General features: G+C 53.0%; 1 protein-coding gene across 4 annotated transcripts in view; it reads right to left on the reverse strand.

Annotated features, from left to right (window-relative positions):
• The window catches only part of Capzb (capping actin protein of muscle Z-line subunit beta), a 96,266-nt gene continuing 80,263 nt past the window's right edge, over window positions 1–16,003 (reverse strand). For 2 of the 4 annotated variants that reach the window (XM_076933877.1, XM_076933874.1), the window contains exons 5-10: window positions 11,540–11,681; window positions 11,094–11,210; window positions 4,778–4,843; window positions 4,067–4,143; window positions 2,916–3,028; window positions 1–810 (exon numbers count right to left, since the gene is read on the reverse strand). In XM_076933877.1, the coding sequence (XP_076789992.1) occupies window positions 2,926–3,028; window positions 4,067–4,143; window positions 4,778–4,843; window positions 11,094–11,210; window positions 11,540–11,681 (505 nt within the window). In that variant the 3' untranslated portion in view covers window positions 1–810; window positions 2,916–2,925. The remainder of the gene's footprint in view (window positions 811–2,915; window positions 3,029–4,066; window positions 4,144–4,777; window positions 4,844–11,093; window positions 11,211–11,539; window positions 11,682–16,003) is intronic. The other 2 variants (XM_034501970.2, XM_076933876.1) reach the window with 1 other exon arrangement.

A 16,003-nucleotide genomic window follows, 5' to 3' on the forward strand; every position in this document is an offset into this window, starting at 1 on the left:
TTGTGTCCCAGTTTCTTTTTATTTATTTTTTGTTCTTTTTTTTTCCTTTTTTTTTTTTTTAAGTATGGAGGCTCAAGTAGAAGATGTAGATTTTGTCTGTTTAAGCTTTACAAAAAAACAAAATAAAACAAAAACTCCTTTTGCATTCCATAAAAATTGACAGAAAAGCACCTGGCCAGAAGAGCAGCCGGTCGCCAGCTCCCACCCTCACCGTGGTCTCCTCAGGACAAGGGTACACCTGCGCAGGACAGTGCTGAGGACATCTCTCCTTCCTCCATAGCTGTCCCCTGTCCCCCGGCCCCGGCTCCAAGCAACTCCCAAACACACACGGATCAGAGCTCCAGTTTTTCTTCTCTTTCACACACCAGTTAGTTCATAAAATTTTTTTGTTTTACATTTTTTACACCAATGTAACAAAAAGATGGAGGGAGCGGTGTCAGACAGTGTATCTGTGCCTATAAATGGGCAAGGGAAGGGAGGGGACAGGCGAACAAAACCACAGGTCTCTATGGAAACGTCGTGGGAAGCAGGCCTTGGAGCCAGAGGAGGGTGGTTATCGGACTTTATTTTGGGGGGGAAGATGGCGCTGCGTGGTCGATGCAAACGGTTATGTGACCTGTCAGGGAGGGAAAGGAAGAGGGAAAAGGAGCAGAAAACGAGTTTTCTAAAGAAAGGAACCTAACGAGTGCATGGCGTGTCCGGTTAGCATGAAGCAGAGGTCTTTAACACTGCTGCTTTCTCTTCAAGGCCTCCACCAGGTCGTTCTTAAGCGCTTCTTGTTTTGATTTGTCTGCAAACGTCTGCACAGACCTGCCGGGGGAGGAGAGATGACATCAGCAGGCAGAACGACGAGAGGGAGGTGGCCTGGGTCACAGTGGGTGCCAGGCTGCAGTCTGTCCTGGAGAGTGGGAAGGGGGCTCAGGGCCTGCACCTCAGTACCCCGCTGGCCATCATGGACAGAGGTCATCTCTGCCCAGGCTGTGGGTGACCTGGCCTTTAGATTCCTAGGTCTACGGATGGCAGTGCAGGCCCAAGCTGTTGGGAACTTTCAGAGAGCATGCAGCCTGGGCCTTCGACCTCACACCTGCTGCCCAGGCTCCTGGCAGGGAGGTGAAGGCTCTGGATAGTGAGGGCCTTTTAACAAAGCATCTAACCCAGCCCTCCACCTGCAGCAGCGGCTGGCTCCTTACCCTGAAGAAGCAGGAGTAGCAACCCCTCTTCCCCACCAAATGCTTAGGAGCCAGCCTGTGCATGGCTAAGCCACTGGAATCCAGACAAGGGCCTCTGTGGCATGTCAGTGCTGCTGGCTGCAAACCCAGCCGGGCAGAGCCCTGCAAGTCTGCATTCTAAAAGGCAACCCTTGGAGAGGGTGAGCACGCTGGGCCCTGCTGTTGCATACTTGGCTGGCAGGGAAGCACCAAAGCCCACACAGCTAAGGTTTGGAGACAGTCACAACGTACACAGTGCTTCGTGCACACACATCTCAATCCTCAGAAGCCCTCTCAGGGTGGATCCTCATCATTAAGCCTGATTTCCAGATCCGACAGAAAACAGAGCTGGAGAAAGGTCCCCCGATGGTTCTCTTCACGACACATCGGTTAGTTTAGAGCGTACTAAACTATATGCAGCAACTGTTGAGAGCTCATAAGCGGTGGAAGAGGCAGGGCGCATGCTCGGCAAGCCGCTCAACTTCACACGGTGAGAGCACTATGGGAAAGTCCATCCTCAAGTGCAGAAATGGAGGGGGGAGTGAGGCAGAATGAGACGGAATGGGATGGAGAGGTGACCATGAGAATGCCTAAGGAGTCTTTAAGACAGTGAGGTAGGACCTGAGCCAAGAAGCCACTGATGATGCGTGTGAGCTGATGCCACTCAAGGATGCATTTGCTTCCTCTGGGGCACTCAGGATTTCAAGCTCTCACCAGAGGCCGACGCTGGCCTAACAGTAAGGAGCGGCGTGGGGGCTCAGGCAGAGCTGGGGTTGGGGTGGGGAGAAGGCACACGTGGCTGACACCGGCAGCTGGATTGCTAAGGATGGCAGGAGTATTCCTTAAAAGGGTGTTCTCCAGCGGGGATACAGGGAAGCCTGGGGATGCCACGCAGATAGAACTGCCAGCTGCTTTGGACCTGAAGTCAGCACATGGACCAGACCACAGTGGGAGGGGAGTCCTCAGTGTAAATCCCATAGGCCCTTGTCTGGGCCGGGCCTTTGGTGTTCATCTCTGGGGCCTGTGGGTCTCACAAGCCTTATTTTAAAGCCTCCTCCCCAGAGTCTAGTTGCATCTGCATCTGTATTCGTCACAAGCCAAGTTATGGTTGTTGGCTATTGTCAACAAGCAGCATTATTTTCTGTCCCATCAGCATGGGCTGCTGGAGGACAGCTGCAGCTCATTAGGGGAGGGTGTGGGCACAGAGTGCCCAGCAGTGGCCAGTCTGGAGGCGTGCTGGCCTGGCTTGGAGAGGAGTGCTCAATCACTCTCGGAGACTTAGAGGGAGACCACGCTTCCCAAATCAGCGGCCCAAGGGGCCCTGGGATGTAGCTTTGGGACTTGTAGGATCCCTGGTAGAGGAGGGGGGAGGATCTGGCTGTGTTATCTGACCTGAGGTGAGTGAGCAGAAGGCAGGGCACACAGCCCCTGCTCCTTGGGCCAGTGGAGCGGGTGCACCTAGCACCCTCTGCTGGAGAGGCTGTGGTAGTGCCACAGATTGAGCTTCAGGAACAATAGCTCAAACCTGGTCTATGCCCAGAGTGCAGAAACACACACTACACACACAAGTTCACACTACGTGGGGCTGAGGCTACGAGTTAATGTGGCTGCCCACCAGCTGTGAGCGGACACAGGTTAGTGGCAGGGTCTCGGCAGGTTGGTGAGTCCTGTTTAGTGGGGAGGCCTTACGCCCTTCAGACAGGATACCTGGGTTGGCTCAATTATCAGGCTGGATGTAGACCTGGCGCTGGGTCAGCACTTGAGAAAGTTCCCTCTGCAACTGCTTAAACTTGTGGTTGTCGGGGATAGCATCAAGAGATCTACAGAGAGTGTTCAGAGAGGGTGAAGCCGTAGCAAGAGAGAAACAGCAGTGCTGAACAAGGGCCTGGCCGCCGTGGGAAAGGCAGAGACAGGAGAAGGCCGCCACGGCAGTGGGACTGACTGCACATCGCAACCACAGAGGTCTATGTTGGCAGTGGCCCTGGTCTTTAAGGTTCACACATGCTTCCACCCAGGCTCGGATGTTCCTCATGTTTCCCTCATTACTGGGAATGGTGGAGGTTGGCCTGGTGGAAGAGGGTGCATTTGGTGCCACCGCATCCAGTGATCAGATACTCAGGACCACTGGGGACCAGGAGTGGCTGTCTTATCTGCTGGGCAAACTCACAAGTTACACTCTGCCTTTCTGCTGGCTGCACTAAAACCTGGGCCAGGGAATGACATCAGAAGACTGGGCCCTGCAGACCTACAACAGTGCTAGCTTCGGAGCCCTTCCCAACCATATCCACTCTTCAAACGCTGTCTGCTGGCAGGCACCCTGCCTCCCGGATGGGACAGGGCCACTGAGAAAGGACTGGGGGAAGAGGAAAGAGCTCAGACGGGGTCCTGGCCACATGACTCCAAGGCCAGTGCTATCTCGGTCCCTCCTCATCCCCTGTCCCTAGCGGGTTCTGCCTCCCACTCCCACTTCACTGGACCCAGAGGCCACAGTGAGTCCTTCCTGCTTCTGCAGAACCCAGAGCACGAGACGGCGGCAGGGGCTCTCAAATGGAACCCTAGGCCAGGCTGCTCAGCTCTCCTCAGTGTCTTGAGATCTGTGTGAGGCCTCCCAAGTTCAACTCCAAAGGGCCTGGGCACATTCTGTAGCCGGCCAGTGACCACTCCACCGTGAGGAAAGGCATCAAGGCTTACTGTGGTCAATGAGCCCAGAGACCAGAACTGGTGAAGGTCATAGAAAGTGCTGAGCCAACTTCTGAGCTTTTCAAACTGCGAAGCCATCCCTGACTATGTCTTGTGATGAGGAGCTGAGAGGCCCAACACCTCAGATCATTAAGCAGTCCCCATGTTTGGTACATTACCTCAGCCCGTTGACAATGTCCTTTGTTTTTCCAAAGTAGATCTCATTCAGCGTGCTTCTGATTTTGTTTTCCATGTCCTGGGAAGGGAGGTGAGTCAGTGGAGCCAACAAACAGGAATCGAGGCCCACACCCACCTGCCACAATCCACCCTGCAGTCCCTGTCTTGGCCACAAGGTGGAGCTGTGGGGCTGCTCCCTTGTGCGGAGAGCCAGTGCCAGGCTGCCAGAACCCCACCTATAATTTGTGTTTTGGGTCTTTTTTATCCTTAGGCATGGAGGAAGCCAACACCTAGGGGCTGATGGCCAATTCTGACCACTGCTAGGAGCGGGTCTAAACCACATCACCAGAGCACTGCCTGGCCACCATCTCTGTGAACAGTTCTGTGAAACCAGAGAACATGTCTCCAGTCCAAACAACAGCCCCCACTTCCAAACAGGACGTGGTGACAGGCGAGACTGCAGCAGCCACAAGTGAAGCTGCTCCAAGGCCCCTGGTGTTCCAACGATCTGTTTGCACCCTGAGTTCAGATCACTGTTCACACACAGTGATCAGGGGAAACAAGACCGAGCAGAGGCGCTGGGGTGGGTGGGCCTGGAGCCCAGCTCCACTTGCATCCAAGTCAGAAGAAAACTCAGAAAACTGGAGGCAGGGCAGGAGGAGCTGCAGCAGAGGGAGGCAGTGGAGGCGCAGGCTGAACCCGGAACCACTCACCTCCACCAGGCGCCCGATGTTAGCTATGTGTGGGGAACAGTCACTCACAGTTTCATCTTTCTCCATCTGCAGAGACACAGTGTTAGAGAAAACTGCAGCTCCAGAAAGCAGCCTACCACCAGCAGCTCACCAATACTCTTGCACTTCAGTCCTCTGCTCCCAGGTGGCTGTCCCTGCGTGTCACGGACCTCTGGCGACTGGTGGCTCTGTGGAGCTGTTGTTACAAGGCCACTTTTCTAGCACCAATGACTGAAGTTTGGAGTTGTAAACAGCTCAGTCAGCAGACATTCTGACGCACTACCATTTCTAAGGCAGGGTCTCTTGACGCTGCTCTAAGAATGGACTTCCCACTTAGCTCCTAGGGCCACAACAGGGAGGGCAAAGAGCCACACTGGCCACCTCACTCTGGCCTCACTTGTCTTTACATCACTCCTGGCAGCCACGGGGACAGACTGCTACTCAGATTTGGGTGAGGCCTGGTGTGGCATTGGAATCCTCCTGTATCTCAATATTGCCACATCTTGATGAGCCCAGCAATGGCAGCCATGGGCCCTGTCAGCTAACGCCTGGCTAGGAGGGACTCACAGCCCTTGCCTGGCATCCCCACCACTCCAAGGCCAGGAGCTGGTGGTGCAAGGGAATGCTAGACTCCTGGGTTACAAGGCATAGGGGCCAACAGCCAGCTCAGCGCATGAACGGAGGCATCGGAAGGGAGGTGGGAGGGTCTGCTCTGGGTTCTGGTTTTCCCTATGGTGAGCTTTACCTCCCTGACAACAGAGAAAAGAGAGCGGCTCATCTTCAGACTCAGAGAACCAGGGGAGTACTAAGTATTTAAAAGCTAAGCATGGAGGCTGAAGAGATGGTTCAGTGGTTAGGAACACTGGCTGTTCTTCCAGAGGAGCGGGATTCAATTTCTGGAACCCACATGGTGGTGTGTAATTGTCGGTAACCCTGATTCCTTCCTCCTGGTCAGGACAAGGCCCACTGAGAGATCAAGACGTAGCAGAACTCTGGACAAGAGAGCTTATAAAGCCAGGCTGTGTGTGAGAGGGCTGAGCGGCCTGGAATCTGTCACTGCACATGGCAGAGTGGGCCCGATAGGTTCTAACAGAATTGTCCAGACAGGCACCTGCGTATACTATAGTTAGTGCTGTACCCCTGAGGAGCAGTGGGGTGGCCATTTAGCCCTGTGCTGCATGCGGAGAACCCAGTTTGGATACTAGTCTGGACCCAAGGGCCCTCCAGAGCCACATGTCTCTGCAGAACAGAGTTCTGAGCTGCCCTAAGGAGGTGGTGATGGGGGCCTGTGAGAGCCATCGGTGCCTTGGTCCCCTAGTCTAGACCCTGAGCTTTCCTGGGCACCTCTGGCAAGGCAGTCCTCAGAAGTCTCAGACTGTGAAGTGTCTTCACAAAGCTAGCGTAGTGAGTGTTCACGACTGCAGTGACAGCCTGGTCCCATTTCAGGTGTGGTCGGCAGGACGCAGCGCAGGACGCTGGTGGCACATGATCTTTGCAGAGTGAAAGCCGACTGCTAAGACAGCTGGTTAGGGTGTGTACTGAACACAGCTGGGGAGCACGTCTCAGAGAAAGGACAGGGCTTGCCACCAAACCAACATCCCACATGGGAATGGTCAAGCCTCAAGACTGCTTGGAGCTGCTCCGGTGGGGGGTTCTGACCAATGAACTGCACCTCTCCAGACCAGTCTCTCTCAGTCCCCTTCTCTATACAGAGGGAGAGTCTTGCCTCACAAGGGAAGGGATGAAGGCTTCGAGGTCTCTCAAGGGCCATCTTAGTGAGTGGCGGCAGTTGGGGTGAGCATAGCGGGAGGGGGTGAAGGGCTCTCACCACTGGGCAGATAAGAGCCTCCTGAGCAATGCAGTGCCTGTCACAATGCTTGGGCTTCAGGATCAAGAGCCACCTTCCAGCAGGGAAAGGCCAGAACCCTAGACCCTCAAAGGAAGAGTGTGTGTGTGTGTGGGAGGGGTGAGGGTTGGACTCCCTGGGAGCACACGAGGCCTGGAAGCTCAAGATCCTGGCAGTTTCCATAGCCCCCTTACCGCCCCCATGGCCTCTCTCCTCCCACACCTGGCTGGGGTCAGCTTGCTGGCAGCGCTGGCCCACCAGGAACAGAACTGTTTTTGCAATGCATATATCATTACACCCTCATAAAAGAAGCTGCCAGAAGGAAAACATTTTTATGTTCTGTGGCGGCACAGATGTTCCACAAGGTGGTTCCAACTGAGTCTGGAGTCAGAGCCCAGCTTGCCTGTCCCCATCAAGACCCTGCCCTCCTCTCTATGGCAGAGGTGGGGAAGATACAAGTAAAGTAAGGGTTTGAATCTGGTGGCTGTGGTCCTCAAACAGGGGTGGGGGCGGACGGTTCAGTTAGCGAGAGGGCCTGACCAGCAGCGAGGTGGCAGCTTCTAGCTCTGCCCAGTTGCAAAGGGCCGTGCCTGTCTTGGCATCCACATCCTCTTTACCGCACGCTAAGCTGACGAGTATACACGCAGTGCCAGTGCATGGCAAGCAGCATATACCATGTGTTAACATATGCTCCATGCCTGGGGCCCTGCAGCCCGAGTGCCCAGCTTGTGCCATCGACATGAGGCTGTCAGGTCAGGGTTCACCCTGGCACCCAGCCAGAGACAATGCTCACACAGCACCCTAGGAAGGTGGAATGCCCGACTGAGCTGGCCATGTAGAGGACTCATGGGAGCTGAGGAAAGAATCAGATTGCCATGGGCTTTCAATAGACGCCATCAACGCTACAGAGCAACCAGAAGTTTACAAAGTGTAGGATCTGTCTGGTCACATGGCTGGGGGGGGGGGGGCAGGGCTACAGCCTGAACCAACTTCTGGAGGATTCTGAAGGCAGTTTTCTTTGAGACAACCTCTCTGGTGGGTGGATTATATGTTTACCAGAAAAGTCAAGAAAAACCCACAACTTGGGGTTCTGAAGTCCTAGGAAGGACACAGCCCAACCTCTTCTGCTCCTGGAGGCCCAGCACCCCTGGCTGGCCCTTTGGCTCGCCTGCTTTCCACAGGCGGGCAGGTTTGTGGGCGGTGCTCACATCAGCTTTTCTTGCCCCAGGTCATTTGATAAAGACTCAACTCTTCTTAGATAGACCACTCAGATGGCAGCATCCTGACCCCCCCATGCACCGCAGCCTGCTACTGGCAGGTGTGGTGGTGCCAAGGCTGCCAAGGCAAGCCAGCTCTAAAGGCCTGCTCCAGCCTTCATTCCCACAATCTGTAAGTAAAGGCCATGGGTTTGTCTTCTTACAAAACTATTTCACATGGCCTAACTGCCCTTTCCCGGCTGGAACCATGGCAATAGGGCTGTGGCTTCTGGGGGAGGAGGTCTTGAACAACCAGTGAGCCCAGTCTCCTCACTCAACTCAACAGTCCACCTTTTCATCTAAATATTTAGAATCTGAAAAGAAAATGAAGCGAACATTTGTAGGTCTGCCCCATGGGAGTCTTTGGATCTCTTTCCAGAGATTTATGGTCCACCTCATTCCCATGTCTCTGCTGCCACACAGGCAAAGTGACCTCTCCAGGCAGCTTCCTTTTCCTATCTAGGACTTGGCATGCCGCACCTTTCTACTTGTTCCCGGCCTTCCTGCCAGGGGCACCGCCTGCCACCCCCTCACATGTGGAGTCAGCCTTGGCAGGGGGATTTGAGGAAGCAGGAATGAGCTCCCCAGAAGGCCTCAGCTGCTGCTCCTGCCACCCCCAAAAGACAACCTCCCATCTAAAGGATATCCCCAAGACACAGCTTTGAGTAGAGGCAACTGAAGGACACAGTGAAGGGGGGAGGCAACGCTCACAGCAGGGTGTCCTGAGCAGCTGGGACCTGCATCTGGGGCCATTTATCACAGTGACAGGTGCCACCAAGAAGGGTTCTCAACTCCCTCAATGTATTCTCAGGAGCCATATAAGGGAAACAGGACAAGGAGCAAACCTGCACTACTCGTGGGACAGGACCCCTGAAGAGAACAGCTCCCGGCCTTCTGTACGTGGGGCCTGGGAAATGAGGGAAGCCCCTGGGGCCAGGCTGCTGGAAAAGAACAGCACTGGGGAGATGGGGACCTGCTTATCCCGGATTACGAACGCTCCTTACAGCTGGACAGCATGGCGTGCAGGGTCAATGCCTGGCACTATGGACCTGGTGAGAATGTCCTTCCTGACACTGTGGAGTGGGTATGTATGACAGAGGAAGGAAACCCTCTGCCTACTGATTGCCAAAACTGTGTCGTATGTGTGTGATCACTCCCAAATGGGCGTCACCCAGAGAGGGAATGGGAGAAAGAGCACTGTATTAGACACATGTGGGTTCAAATCCTGGATCTGCTACTTTGGTTCTAATCAGTTGTGTATCTGCATGAGCGGGCCTCAGCTCCCTCACCTGTTCAGTGGCAACTGCCTAGCATCTACTCAACAGAGACGGCCACGCAGGCATGTCTGCTTGCTGTATGCTGAGCCACACAACCTTCCTGGAACCCCAGTCACCCATCCAAGACAACCACAGAAAAATGTCCAGGGCTCACATGGGACTCAGAGTTGAGCCTCTCGACCCCGCTGCCCTGCCCACTCGGGAGTTTGCTTTGTTAGTGTCCATCTGTCCATCTGTGGCGTCCCCTCTTTATAGCTGCTCACATGGAGGCAAGCCTCAGCAGTAACACACTGTGGATGAATTATGGCTCTGGCCCTAAGGATGATGACAGCGGCACGGATTTCCTCAGGAAAGCCCCAAGAGCACAAGGCAGCAGAGGCAATGCAGACAAGGTGTGCTGAGGACAGCCACTCAGCAGGCTGAGTTTGGCTTGGCAGGGCTACTGAGTACGGCACCGCTGAGCCAGATGCTGGCAGCACTGACTTCAACTATCAGGAAGCTGAATGACTAAATATGTGTGCAGGTCACCATACACTGGGTGTGATTACAGACAGTTCCCAGCAGCAAGGAAGGCAGGAAGTAGCCTCCGGATGGACTTAGGGGTTCCCGCCTATTCACTGGGTAGCAGGGAAAAGTGGAAGCAGGCTGTGGTGAAGCTGGCTGCCCAGGGACTTGGCTGGCCTGCCTATGTCAAGGGCCTGAGACACTGAAGGTGCACGCCACACAGCAGGATGAGCTCTGAGACAGCCCTGTCTAGAGGACCTGGGTTCCCTGTGGCCTCTAACCCTGACAACGGCACAGGTCATGAAGGTTTTGCACAGGAGACTCTAAGGCATCCCAGATGTGCCCCAGATGTGCAGGCTGGCACTGACCTTACTGCCTTTGCACTGCTGATTTTCAACTGCAAGTAGGTTCCCGTACAGCTTGTAGAACTCAAACCTACCTAAGAAAGTTATGAACCCAAACTTTTCTGCCATGTGCTTCTCTTAAGAGCTACCAAAAATAAAATGATCTTGGGTGGTTTGGGTACTGTGAAATGAGCCGTGTAAGCAAGTACTCTACCACTGAGACTCATCCCAGTCCCCAGTACAATAATCTTGTTGAGAAGTGAGTCTCTTGAAGCCAGACATTCAGGAAAAGGAAGCGCTCTGGGTAGCCGGCTCCTCAGCTTCTCCTGAGGACCTTTGCTGTGTTTAGTCTGCTCCTCCGTGCTTCATGAGCACAAGGCTTCCTAACACACCGACCGTGTGGCATAAAGTGCTCCCCTAAGATGGACAGGTGTGTAAGGGTCCTGAAGGAGTCAGGTTATAGCCATTGAACTCTGGATGCAGTGGCAAGGGTCTGAAAGCTGCCTGGGTGCATCCAAGAGTTCCTAATGGAGATGCTGAGAGACAGGGCACCAGGAAGTCCAAGTTCTACACTCTGCTCACAGCCTGAAAGGGACATCTTAGAATATGGCTACTAGGGACACTCAAGCAAAGGACAGGTGACGAACAGACAAGATGGGCTTGGCAAATCTTCATGTGCACGAAGCTGGAGAAAGAGCATGCAGATCCCAAGTTCCCCACCAAGAGCCCTCTGCTGCCAGTAAGCAGGAGCTCAGACCTGGTCAGGGAGCAAATCACGTGGAGCCCACAGCCTGACCACTAGCAAAGTCAGCAAAGTGTGAGCGTGGAAGACACCCAGCGCTGGTGGCTGGCAAGCTGGCAATCACTCGGTCCTACTACAGGAGGTAGCTGCCTGTCAGACAGTGGGCATACAGTCACATGCAGCTCAGCCGGCAGTGACACATGACCGTGAAGCACCCCTTCGCAGGTGGACTGGCAGCTGGCCATCTATGCTCTTTCTAATCAGGGCAAAGTGCTCATTTGCTTCTGGTCCCAGTGGGCACTGGTGAGAGGCTGGAGGGAAAGCTCTACCTGTCTGGTCAGGCTGCCTCCCAGGTTCATGGTGCCCGAGCCGGATTTGTTGGTTTGCAGCCAAAGCATCACCGTGGAGGTCAACTTGTAATGGGCAGTACGGCCACTGGACTTCTCCTGGGGACAAGGTGGAGAATGTAACCTTGTGAACTTGAACTGAGGAGGCAGACATGGAGCCCCACCCACCCACCCCTCCTGACACCAAGGCGATTCCTCTCATAAAAAAATCCCCACGTTTGTACAGGGCAGAACTTCAGCTCTCTGGGGACTTTCAGCATCAATGATCATGTCACTCTGACTTTACCTACGTGGCTCTGGGCATGTTTAGGAGTTAGTGGGGGCTCATAGCCTATCACGGCCCTTGCAGAAGCATCTGGGAAGTCAGCAGCACTGGTGGGTGAGGAACCTGCACTGGGAGACTGGCGGCCAGCCGGGCACGGCCTCACCTGCACTTCCACCACGTGGATGGAATCCCAGCAGCCTTTGATCTTTTTCGATCCGTCTCCAGCTTTCTTTATGAGGATCACCCCAGCAAAGCCATGATCGAGATCCCAGAGGTAGACTGAAGAGACACCACCTTCAAAATACCTGCAAGACACATGCCCATGGACCGTTAGATGCCAAGCCAAGCTCTGGGCCACTGGCCTGGGTACCACATTGTTGCATCACTCTAGACACTTGTCTAGGATTAAGGGCATGAGGTCCCAGGGCTGACATTTTGACCTGGCCTGACCATCCTAAGGCTGTAGAAGCAGAAAGGTAAGACCTTAGGAACCAGGAAAATCAGTCTCAGAGTCTGAGCTGTCTCTGGCAAGCTTACTGAACGTCTCTCGGCTTTAGCTTCCTCTCAGTTACAAGATCCAGCACGGTGTGTCCCTCCTCATCACACAGAGCTGGCCATCACTGTAAAACATTGCTTCCAGAATCAACTGTCACCTCATTTAACATTTCTATCTTTCAGGAAGGCTGTCTGATAAGCCTGCTCCACATCACACCAGATTCAGAGTAACTTGCTAGAGACCTCTAACAGAAGAAGAGTTGTGTGGGGACTGCACTTCCTTCTTAGGTTCAGTCAACACTGAAAAGCCCACAGATCTGATGATACAGGAAGAGGAAGAACCAACAGGCCATTCGGCTAACGTCCCAAATTCAAGGGTGACAGTCAGATGGCTGCTAAGATCTGTGAGGCCAGCTGCTGTAACCTCAGACTCCGCTAATAACCAACCAACACAACTCCAGGAAACCACATCTCTTGTGGCCAGTATTTTCCTCACCATGAAATCCAATGTCTAACCTCAGATAAAGCCCATTAGTGGAACAGGCATGCTGGCACCATGGGGATGGAGCCTCAGGCCCTACAGCAGGTTCTCGGTGGGCCTTGGGCAGACATGGGCTGGTGCCAGCAGTGCTTTGGCTGGCTCCGTCTCTAGCCCATGCAGTCAGGAACAATGTGCTATGGAGGTGACTAGAGGCTAGGTCACTGAAGAAGAAAAGGGTAGTGGACACCCAAAAATGATTATGGCTTTTGGCAAGAAGAATCAGGCCAGGCCTTGGCCAGGCTATCCTTGAATTCATGATCCTCCTGCCTTGGTCTCGAGTGCTGGGACACTGGTATGAAAATTATTGCTTTTGATATTAAAACAAAGTATATTCAAAATTAACAAGCACCTGTGATTTAGGTCACAAAAAAGCTGTTATACAATAAAAAAAAAAAAAAAAAAAAAAAAGAAGCCACGTGCTAAATGTTAACATTCGAGAATGAGGGGGAGAGAAAGGAGTCTTTGGGGAGTCAGCGCCATACCTACAACTCTACATCCTTAGGCTCTGGTTAAAGAAGGAAGGCCATGGGTACCAAATGTTTACAGACTTTCTCCTTCCTGTGATTCGCTCAGACGAACTGTGTGTCTGCCACTGACTTGCACTGGAGCTTTTCCATGCTAAGCAGTCCCAGAGGCGTGGGTGCACATGCCTGGCAGCCCAGCATTTGAGAAGCCAAGGTAAGATTCCCGCAGTCTTGAGTTCAGGCTACATACTAAGTTCCAGGCTAGACAGAGCTACAGAGCAAGGCCCTGTCTCACTGCAGCAAAGGGTGTTACAAGCAACCTCAACTGACTTAGAATACATGAGTGGAGGTGTGTAGGTCCTTGTAACTACCCTGTTACTTTATATGAAGGCCTTGGGCATCCAAGACTTTGACATCCACAGGGGCATCTTGTAGGAACCAAGGGCCAGTTATACCTTTCCTGCAATTTGACCTTGATTTGAAGCAACCCCCCACCCCCGACCCCTGCTGCCCAGAAACAAGATACACACCAGAGCATAACTGAGATGAAACTAAAGAGTTCCTGTCCTGCCAAGGACACAGTCTCCCTATAGTCACACAGTGTGGTGCAAGGGCTGTTCTGTCTTCCATTCCTAATTCCCTGAAGAGGTGCCACTCTGCCCCTGAATCCGAGCCCCTCCACTCATGGTTCCCTGAGGACTGGGCCCAGCCTTTACCTTTACTGTGAAGGAGGATTCACCTTTACTGTGAATTTCTGGTAGTGATGTCCACCAGCCAGGGTGGGACACAACAGGTTTGCCTAGTGGACACCTGTTAAGTATCTGCTAGTTAAGTGCTGGGCAGAGTACCTGCAGCTCAAGGGCATGGATGGGCACCCACAGGACAGTGTTCAGGACTATCACTTGGTAAATCCAGGATGCTGGCCAACAAGGGGCTTGTGGACCTCACCCCGGGGCATTAATACTTTATCTTGTTCAGCAGCTTTCTGCGAGCGCCCCTGTCCACCATAGCCCAAGGGAGACAAACTATTGTGCTTTGGGACCTGAGAAGCCATGTCTCACAGGTTGTGTGACACACACTAGGACATTCTGTAATGTTCCTGAGATATGCAAAGATGGACTAGTCACCTCTGGGACAACCCGTTGCATAAGACTTGGTAGTAGCAAGATTTTCTGACTTAAGTTCTCAAGTTCTGGGGCCTCTGCTGTAAGCCGAGGAGAAAGGCACAGGCCACAGCAGAAGCAGAAAGTACATCTGCCGGATGTGTCCTTTCCTGTTCTGCCCACTTGGCCCGTAGAGCACAGGCCCAGAGTCCCGGCCACCACCGTCCTTCCTCCGTGTACTGCTTGAAAAGCCTCCTGTACTGTTGTTCTTGTCACAGGCCCATTTTTGTGAGCTGGCTCAGGCTGCCCTGGCGGGGACCAAACACCTTGAAAGCGCTTGTCAACACTATCCAGTGACCAGTACAAAAGCACCAGGTGACCTAGGCTGACTTCCCTGGACCACGCCCTCAGTGCTTTATAGCGTTTATAAGGTAGAATGGGCTGTCTCAGCTCTGGACCCCAGCCAGAAGCCTGGCCTCTGCTCCGGGCGGTGTCTCTCAGGCACCTCAGCTTCCCCTGAAGGCTACACTGGCTGGGTCCAGAGTTTCAAATGCTAGAACTGAAGGAGACAAAAATGCAAGCCCGAGGGGGACCTCCTTGTGGGCTCCCCTCCCTGAATTAAAAAACGTTTTTCAAGAAAAATAAATTTAAAAATCACCCCATAATACCATAAATTGACATTTCCCACAAATCCAATTTTTTTCCAAAGTTCCTTCCAGTCTTTGTTGAGAAGTTAGATTTTATGTAACCGTAAGGGAAGATGCCAGGGCAAGCAAGCATGGCACTTCTCACCAGGCGGTTGATACTCAGCCCTTTTCCACAGTGGCTAGTGTCCATCAAGAGGTTCCCCATTGGCCACAGAGCAGAGGCCATGATGCCAGTGGCCTGCCACACCCACTTTTCCCAGGAACTAGGGTGTTCTCTGTGGGAGCAGGGCAGACAAGTTGAGACTCGGTTCCTTAGACAGGGCCCCAACAATTCAAGAACGGACTTGATTCCACACACTAAGAAGGGGACCTCAAGGAACGCTCTCAGCTTCAAGTCTCAACGAGATGGTCTAATACAAAAGGGACTGAAACCAGGGTGATTAGAAGGGCCATTCTGGAATCATCCACAAGTCCCAGCTTTGCTGGCAAGCACTGTCAGAAGGGAGGTGGCCACGGGGTGCTCAGACAGTTGTACCCCCATTATATGGTTTATGGGTTCACTCTGTGCGTGAAGCACTAATTAAAGAAGGACCTCAACAAGGCTTTGAAAATGTACTCTTACCTACTGTACTTTGATCACGGTGACATGAAACACGGAAAAAAATAATTTTACGCGGCTCACATTTATGAGCTTTTACATAAAGGCTTTTGTGGGTATTTTAGGAATGTGCTAGAATGTTGTCTGAAACCACATGAAGCCACTGGAGGCGTTGCCCGCCAGAACTAACAGCACACACATGGAAGCACTTTGATTGGCCTTTGTACATTTAATGAGTCAAATAGTATTAATATTGTTTAAATGCTAACATGCTATTTCAATGAGGTGGCTCTGCCCTGGCTCCAGGCCTGCTCTCGGGCCTTGCATGTCAACAAGACCTTGGACTCCAATGTGGCCAGGCACTGAGAAGTTAGGAGACCCAGCTGATAGCATCTGAACTCTAACTTGAGGTTCTCTAAGGACTAAGGAGAAGGGGTCCAGGAGGGAAAGACCACAGGGCTCCCACAGAGAGGTGTCTGTCTAGTCAGGTGGGAGAACATTCCTCATGAGAGGAAAGCACAGGCTCTTCTCAGACCGCCCCCCCCCCCTTCATGGAAAGGGAAGCAACAGAGGGATGTAATCACTACACACAACCCAAATGCCAAGCAGTCTGCCCAAATCAGGAGACAGGAGCTACCTCTCAAAAGGACCAGAGATGTCATTTTGGACAAGGCTGGGTCATGAAGGGGGGAGTTGAACCCCAGAAAGCCTCACAGCAAACTCAATGACAGATCACCAGGGTCGGTCGGTCTGTCTGTCTGTCTGTCTGTCTGTCTCTC

This window comes from Arvicanthis niloticus, chromosome 5 (genome assembly GCF_011762505.2).
Source record: "Arvicanthis niloticus isolate mArvNil1 chromosome 5, mArvNil1.pat.X, whole genome shotgun sequence".
Lineage (NCBI taxonomy): Eukaryota > Metazoa > Chordata > Mammalia > Rodentia > Muridae > Arvicanthis > Arvicanthis niloticus.